At 44.5% G+C, this 8,756-nt stretch overlaps 1 protein-coding gene across 3 annotated transcripts; it reads left to right on the top strand.

The window, feature by feature from the left end:
• The first annotated feature begins 1,297 nt into the window (after positions 1–1,297).
• nrbf2b (nuclear receptor binding factor 2b) lies at positions 1,298–5,303 on the top strand. Of its 3 annotated transcripts, none has more exons than XM_063003481.1 (4): positions 1,298–1,464; positions 2,698–2,782; positions 3,291–3,331; positions 3,436–5,303. In XM_063003481.1, the coding sequence occupies exons 1-4, from the start codon at positions 1,435–1,437 to the stop codon at positions 4,066–4,068; spliced, it is 789 nt and encodes a 262-aa protein (XP_062859551.1). In that variant the 5' UTR covers positions 1,298–1,434; the 3' UTR covers positions 4,069–5,303. The 3 variants fall into 3 exon arrangements, with proteins under 3 accessions (XP_062859551.1, XP_062859552.1, XP_062859550.1); XM_063003482.1 differs by lacking the exon at positions 1,298–1,464 and adding an exon at positions 1,662–1,706; XM_063003480.1 differs by lacking the exon at positions 1,298–1,464 and having other exon boundaries at positions 2,012–2,782.
• The last annotated feature ends 3,453 nt before the right edge of the window (positions 5,304–8,756 follow it).

Below are 8,756 nucleotides of genomic sequence, written 5' to 3' on the forward strand. Positions count from 1 at the left end.
TTCCCATTTCTCATTGAGCTGAATAATTCATCTGTACCTGATAATACTTTACATTATACTAGCAATAATTACAGCACACTCGGCTTAAACATGCTGTGCTGGCCAACCCAAACAAAGTACTTCAGCTGATTATTATGTCACAGTTTTACACACTTTGGTTACATTCATGACAGGAACGGTTGTTACTCATTACATCAGATTCATCAGTTCACAAGTTTGATATCGACAGTCATGGACAATTTTGTATCTCTGATTCGACTCACTTGCACGTCTTTGGACTGTGGGAGGAAACCGGAGCTCACAGTGGAAACCCACGCAGACATGTGGAGAACATGCCAACTTCACACAGAAAGGACCCGGACCGCGCCACCTGGGGATGGAACCCAGGACCTGCTTGCTGTGAGGTGACAGTGCTACTAAAATGATATAAACTATAGTTTGTGCTATAAAAACGATATAAAACTACAGTCAAGTTTTGGGCGGCACGGTAGCTAAGTGGGTAGCACTGTCGCCACACAGCAAGAAAGTCCCGGGTTCCATCCCCAGTCCGGGTCCTTTCTGTGTGGAGTTTGCATGTTCTCCCCGTGTCCGTGTGGGTTTCCTCCCACAGTCCAAAGACGTACAAGTGAGGTGAATCGGAGATACTAAATTGTCCATGACTGTGTTCGATATAAACCTTGTGAACTGGTGAACCTTGTGTAATGAGTAGCTACCGTTTCTGTCATGAATGTAACCAAAAGTGTGAAACATGACGTTAAAGTCCTAATAAACAAACAAACAAACTTGACTAAAAGGACTAAAAGGTGATTTGTGTGTACAGCAACAGTGTAGAGTTTGTTTAGCAGCAGACGTGATAAAGAATAGTGCGCCAAATGCAATAGCATTGCTCTCTTTTTATCTTTCTTTTTCTTCTGTTTACATGTTAAAAAATTATAAAAACTATAGACTATAAACAAACTATATAGTTTATGTGCTATAAAAACGATATAAAAGTACAGTCGAGTTTTAACTACTCGGTGTTCAACCATGTGCCGCATTAAATAGAAAAAGTGGTGCTTTGACGCCCCCTGGTGTTTTACCTGCAGAACTACACAAGCCCACAGAATCACTGCACAGTGCACAGTCTCCAACCAAACAAATAATAGCACAAATTAAGCTCAAATTAAGTTTATTTACAAATTAAAAAAGCATATTTTTTTGTACTTGTTTGACTTTTGTCGTGTGTTTAAGAGAACGAGTTAAAAATAGAGGGGAAGTGACGGCGGCTGGACGTCATGTGTTTTCGCTGTGTTGTTGTTAAAGGAAGAGTGTTTGCTGTGTTAGCTGTGAGTCCGGTGTGAACCAGACCTCACAGAAATCTCAAAGAATGATGTATGTGTGTGTTAATCATCTAACAACATTCACATGTAGTCAATAACTGTCAGGAGTGAAGGAATGGAGGTGGTGGACAGTCCTTTAAACCTGGTAAGTTTCTGGGGTTTGTTAGCATTGCTCTGTTAGCATGCTGCTCACTGTGGCTGGGTTCCATCCTAAACTGATGAATATAGATCGCACAGTGGACTTTATTTACATTTAAACACTTCATAAACACAGTAAACGTGCTATTCTAGGTATATAGGCATGTACACGTGTTTAGGATTAGGACTTTATGTGGAGGGGTTAGCTAGTTAGCTTAGCCGTGGAGTCCCAACACTATAAACAAAGAGGTGAGTAAATAAATGTGATCGTAAATATTAATATTATTACTCTTTAACTGCTCTTTTCAGATGTCTTGTTATGTTCTTATATCTAGTTTATCATAAACTGGTAGGAAAATAATATATAGGGTTTGTAATAGTCACTTTAAATGCCAAGTATGGTAAACATACTGTAAATCTGTCAGGTAAGATGGTAAATAAGAATTAGATTATCAGTATATGTATACAGAAAGGTATAAATTACACTATAAGGCTTTAATGTGCGTTAATTTGTGCATTTGTTTGTATTGTTTACCATGCAGAGGTTGCATTTGTGCCCTCCAACCTTCATCCACAATCCTAGTATGTTCTCAGTGGTGTCATGTCAATAATATTAAACTATAATAAATATAATCCTCACTGCGCTGGTGCTCACCGCCAGGTACAAGTTTTATCTAAACAATATAGAGATGATCAGATCAGATTTACAGGGGAGTGAGTGCAGACCTCAGATTAAAAATCCACTTACAGTCCAAGTTGGATCTTTGGTTTCGATTTCTCCAGCAGTACTGGTCAAAAGGGCGGCACGGTGGCTCGGTGGGTAGCACCGTCACCTCACAGCAAGAAGATCCTGGGTTCGATTCCCAGGTGGGGTGACCCGGGTCCTTTCTGTGTGAGCTCCGGTTTCCTCCCACAGTCCAAAGACGTGCAAGTGAGGTGAACTGGAGTAACCGGTAACTACCTGTCCTGTCATGAATGTAACCAAAGTGTGTAAAACGTGACGTTAAAATCCTAATAAATAAAATACATGCTGGTCAAAATGTACATACCGGTTGCAGGTTTAAGCCCCACTGACACCAATTTGGCTCTGTTGGACCCCTGAGCAAGGCCCCAATCATTAACAGTATAAATAAACCTGTTTTTGTGCGGTTGAGAGGTGTGGCAGCACAATCATTGCATATAATTATACAACACAATGTTTAGGCAACATCTCTCTCTCGTCTCTGCTCTCTTCTCTCAGGCCCATCAGCAGTGCAGGAAGGCAGACCGCTTGCTCGCTGCTGGGAAGTATGAAGAGGCCATCTCATGTCATAGAAAAGCAGCAGGTACGTTGTACTGGCATTACAGTTTTATGACTCTTGTGGGGTGTGTCCCGGTCTGCAGTGGTCAGTATCTATCAAGAGTGGTCCAAGGAAGGAACAGTGGTAAACCGGCGACTGCACTACTGTAGCTCAAACTGCTGAAGAAGTTCAAGGTGTCAGAATACAGTTGCAGGGGGACCAACACAATATTAGGAAGGTGGTCATAATGTTATGCCTTTGACAGCAGAAAAACAGGAAAGACAAGTAACTTTACCATTAATGTGTATGTACGAGGGATCTTCAAAAAGTGTCCACACTTTTATATTGTGGTTATAAGTGGTGAGGGTGTGAGGGAGGAGGAGTAATCGGTCGTGTCTGAGAGACTGAGAGGAGCTTATAGTCTGGATTTAGCTCCATCTAAAGGCTGAAAAGAAGCTTTAAGGGGAAGAAGAACCCTTGTAAGTTGTATTTGCTCTATTGCTCACGTCTATTGCTTATTAACTGTTCAAATGTTTGTTGTTACTGGTCTCAGACCTGCTGGACGACGCCATGAAGCTCACCAAGTGTGAACAGGTACGTCTGACCTTTCTCTCCTCCCTGAATTGTGTCTGCAGTTGCTTGTTTTCAGGACTGTAAACCATTCGAATGGTCTCTGTACGTTACGCTGTGTTGCGCAGGCTCGTCTGTCTCTGGAGCTGCAGCGGGACAGCCACGTCAAACAGCAGCAGCTGATCGAGGAGCGCCTGAAGCGTGCCAGGCGGGACGACAAGCCCCGCGTCCTCCACGCTCCCCCGTCCTCGTCCTCCGACGCCCCGCCTCACGTCCAGCTCAGCGCCTCCGTGTCCTGCCCCGAACGTGGTGACTACGACACCTGGCTGTACCTGCTGAAGAACAAAGGTTCGCCCGGCGCGCAGCAGCCGGAGCCGTGTACGGGCACCAAGACCCTGAAGGACGACAAGACCCGCCTGGAGGAGCAGCGCACCACCATCGAGGACCTGCGCCAGCTCCTCGAGGGCCTGCTGGCCGAGAACGAGCGGCTCAAGAAGGAGAACGAGCAGCTGCGCCAGGAGAACGCGCGCCTGCGCAGGGAGAGCGACGCGGACGCGGACGCCCACCTGGTGGAGAGCTCCGAGCTGTGGCTCATGCCCACGGCGCCGGATCAGCGCGGGGCGGCGGGCATCACCATCCCGCACCTGCCGCCGCTCGAGATGCCCAATCACGAGATCCCTCTGGAGGAGCTGCCCCCGCTGGAGATGCCCGAGGACATCCAGCACGAGCTGCAGGAGCTGCTGGACGGGGAGAAACTTTGAGGCCGGCTCACACGGGCACGGGCGTGGACGTGCCATTCAGGTTTAGTTCAGGTTCTGACTGTGGCATTCGGAACAGCGTCTGTAAAGCAGGACTGTGTTTTTTTTTTATTTTGATTTGTACCCGTTTGTGTGTAAAACGATCCCGTGATATGAGAGAGACTCATTTCTGCAGGACTTGTGCCTTTCTGAATAAACGTGTAACTAATTATGAATAATATGAATAATAAGGGACTAACGGGCGCGGTCATGTGACCGACTCCGAGAGCTCTCGACTGAGTAGTTTAGCAAACATCGCCAGGAGGACGTCCGGGCACCTTGAAGAACCCACTCTGAACTCATCTGACACACTAAGACGTGGACGGCGAGCACTGTGAACTACATCCAGACTGTGTACGCGAGATCTGAAGTGTGTGTGTGTGTGTGTGTGTGTGTTTGGCTTCCTGACTTGCTAGCGTGTTGGCATGCGGATTGTCGGGTGCAGGGAGGGAACGTGCAGCTTCACTGCCTTTAATTATTGCATCCCGTCATTTCCACTTTCAGCCGTGCGACTGAGCCTAAACGAACGTCGGAAAGCGCAACATGATGTCAAGCTCGGCGAGCAATAACGCATGCAGCAGATTCCACTCATCATCCAGGCGGTCCTCGCCTCACGGCTCGTCTTTGTGTTTTTCGGAACGGGAGAACCTCGAGCCTTTTCCGATCACCCTGTCAGGATGTGTGTAAAAGGAGAGTCTGCGTTAACAACAACGTTGTGGGACAATTTAGTTCCTGAAGCCTAATCCGTACTGTAATCGATCAGCTGATTGTCCCGATCATGCAGTTAATACTTTTTCAGGTAATTCTGGATTTGGGATTTGTACTTTTGAATATGCAGGGCGGCCGAATCCGTACACAATCATCTAGCACACGAGAATAATCACACTAATCATCAGTGAATCCACCTGAGAGAAAAAAGCAGAATGTTTTAATGTTTTAATGTTAATAATGAATCATTTGTCTCAGTAAAAGGGGGAACCAAATCATTATATTGTCTTTTTTATTATTTCATGTTGATAATTTTAGGTTTACAGATGTCAGCAGTGCAGGAACTGATTGCGACTGGACTGTTTTCGCTTCCATTTCGTCCGTTTCACGTTAATCAGACTCATACGTGTGACTGTTTTGTTCATGCATGAATGGCACTTCTAGTTGTAAGTATATGATCATGATATTAAAATGAAGCCTTTATGTTAAAATGTGCCTGCTTGTGTTTTTATTCCACACCTGATTATTAAAATCGTGGGTAAACACACACTAGAACACCAGAGCTGGGATCTGGAATACATCGTATCGGGTCTCGGCTCTGCTTGCCGGCTGGGCCGAGCGACCACATGGACAACGATTGGCCTGTTGTTCAGATAGGGGTGGGATATTAAGCCGGATAGGGTCTCTCTCTATCATAATTGATGAAACTACGACCTCTGCTGGCTGCACAGAGACAAGGAAAGAGTGCTGATCAGGGTGTGTCTCTCCGTACACGGTGCTGATCCGTATTGCACTCGTCAAACTCGTTATCCTCAATCGGAGCCGGGGTCGGCATTAGTGGAGAGGAAGCATGGCGCAATCGGGTAACTGGACGTGCTAAAGTCGGGAGAAAATGCATAAACAAAAATACTGTATATATATATATATACTAAAAATTGTATATCACTTTTGCTGAAAGGATTTCCACCAACTTTTAAAGAGCTTCTGTGGGCCCATTCAGTCCAAAATGCATTTTCTCTGGTCAGGCCCTGATGCTGGACGACAAGAACAGGCTTGCAATTGACGTGGGGTTGAGGTCTGGCCTCTGTGAAGGCAAATGTGAGGTAAAAACATCTGAAGTAAGTAAACAGGAGTGTCCAGTTAAATGGAAAAACAAGCCACTGGAAATGAGTCCTATTTGTAACGTCAGCTTTTAAATATACAAAACAGTCTTACTGAATTGCGCCCTCTAGTGTTTAATCTGTGCAGCTGCCACCTTGTGTCTGGGGTGGAAACTCATACTGGGGGCACAATGAGTCAGTAGGAATATTTTTGTTGATATTTACAGTATTTTAAACTGAAATGTTTAGTACAGAAGTCTGGATTCTGGTGAAGAAAGGCCTTTTTCATCCAGCCAGTTTTATTACCAGCAAAAGAACAAGATGCACGTAAGCTTGGTTTAGTCTTTAAAATAAATATAGTTGTACAGGAAGGAAAAATACTAACCCCTTCTGTAAAGCTGATGTTTAAGGATACATTAGGATTAGGATTCATAGCATAATTGACTCAGTAGAGTACCAGGAGTCTTTAAAAGTAAATAGTTGTACAGATCCACAGGGATCCCTGGACCCAACTTTGACCACCACTGGTTTAAACGATTTAGATTTTATAAATACTGTACGGAAATAAGGACGACTCTTGTTGCTAAACTGAGCCGATTCATATGATTTACTTTTACTAATTGAAAGCTTTGAATCAATTGAATCAAACGAATCGCTTTTTTGTGAAATGATTCGCTTTATAAAAACATCGCGCATTAGCGGCATCTGCTGGTCAGATATAGCAACTGCATCAGAAAACCATGAACGCCCTACAAACCCTGTTCGTCAATATTTTCATTTTTTTATCATAATTAGATATTTTTATAGCTTGACCTTCATATATAGCAGTCCTTGGTTTGGTTATATGCAATGTATTGGTGCTATGTCTAGTGTTCGGACCTGCTGTGACCATGAACGGGTTAAAGCGGTTGATTAACCTCTTTTAACTCTTCACCCCTAGTACAGTGGTTAGTGGTTCTTAACCTGTTTTGACCAAGGATCCAATATCAGGGGCCTCAAATTATCACAACCCTACTCTAGCCCATTTTATTTCAGTATTTTATTGTAAATACAACACAAAATATCAGCTTATATCTTTATTAAATCGTAATAATTGTGCTTTACATATTTAACTGAGCTCTGAGCTATTCAAATCAGTGCAACCACAACATTATGATTAGCTAATCAGGCCAGAAATCACCTGACAGAAAACTTCTGGTTTATCCAAACCAACCCTAAAAGCAACCAGAGAAAATGCATGATGACGTGTACTGTTAGTCAAGGTGCGTTTATTTCAATTTGTCCACCTAAAATGTATTATTAATTGTTTAGTTTAAAAAAATCTGCATGTGGGGTCACAGCTACAAGATTGAGAACCACTACACTAGGATCACTGGCAGTATAGTCTTGCATACTCTATGTCCTGCGGTTCTGAGACTTTCTGCACTGCACTAGTCATGATTGAGATTAATTGAAGTCCGTCGTGAGCTCATCGTGACGTTCTTTCTCTCTCTCTCTCTCACACACACACACACACACACACTCTCACTTTCTCTTTCTGGTTGTGAGGAGTCAGATGAAGCGCAGGCCTCGGTGTACGCCGGGAGCAGAGCGCTTTGATGTCTGAGCTTTGTATGTATGTGAACCTGCTGCTATTTGTATCAAGCAGATCAATATGTTTACACAGTACGAGTGTATTGACCCGAGTTCTGGGGGTTTAGAATCCCAGTCTGGGCTCACAAATACATGCACATTACCCTTAATTCCTTTAGATTAGAGATGTCTTCTGTATTCATTGTAAGTCTTTGTATTTATACTTGTGTTTATTGTATCGTCCTGCACTTGTGTTCTGTGTTGGTTCTGGAGGAACATCTCTTGAACCTCTTGAACATGGTGTTACGTGAACCAAGCCCGGATAAACAGGAGGGTCACGTCAGTCAAGAAATCCTAATCAATTCTACGGATGAATGATCCGATACGACCTCAGTGCAGCTGAAAGGAATCAATGGTCATTCAGTAGGAGTGTATTGACTGTGTGTGTGTGTGTGTGTGTGTGTGTGTGTGTGGTTTCTCAGTCATGCGTTGCTCACATGTCGAACTTGTTTCCCTTTACGAGCGGGCAAACTGAGGTAAAAGTGCAGATTGATAAGCATGTTTACTAACTGGCCCTTGACATGTGATTCGTCCGTTAGATTAAAAAAATACAAATGTTGGGCACCCAGGTGGCGCAGAGGGATATTCCACTTGCACACCAGCGCCAGGCTCCGCCACCTGTCAGCTGGATGCCATCTAGCGGGCACAATTGGCAGTGCCTGCAGCAGACAGTATTTGCCCATTGTGTCTGCAAGGGCGGGATGACCTGAAGTGGGTGGGGTCTTCAAACCCTGCGAGAGGCGCCTGTGCAGAAAGGGGACCGGGCACGTGTCGGAGGAGGCGTGAGCAGCAATATACCCTCCTCAAACGCAATCAGGGATCCTACCTTAGCAGCGGAAGACAAACTGACTACGCTAAATGGGGAGAAAATGGGAGAACATGCATAAATAAATATATATATATATAAAAATACAAATGTAGGACACAAACGCAACTGGCCAGTGTGGTGGGGGGTCACACGGAGTATAGTGTGTCTCTCTGTACGTGATACGGCTCTGTGTGAGAACCAAATTAATAATAAACCTTCATTTCCTTCGATCTATCTAAACACTAGAAGGTGATAAGAAGCGGCTGCATATTAGACATGTGACGGAGGGGGCGTGTGCTGATCCGGGTCTCCTCGATCCGATCGTAGGTTGTGCAGCCAGCAGCGGATTCACGACTGGGATTCGGAAACGACCGGATTGGGAGAAAAAAACCCAAAGGCAGTCG

Source organism: Trichomycterus rosablanca, chromosome 10 (assembly GCF_030014385.1).
Source record: "Trichomycterus rosablanca isolate fTriRos1 chromosome 10, fTriRos1.hap1, whole genome shotgun sequence".
Classification (NCBI taxonomy): domain Eukaryota; kingdom Metazoa; phylum Chordata; class Actinopteri; order Siluriformes; family Trichomycteridae; genus Trichomycterus; species Trichomycterus rosablanca.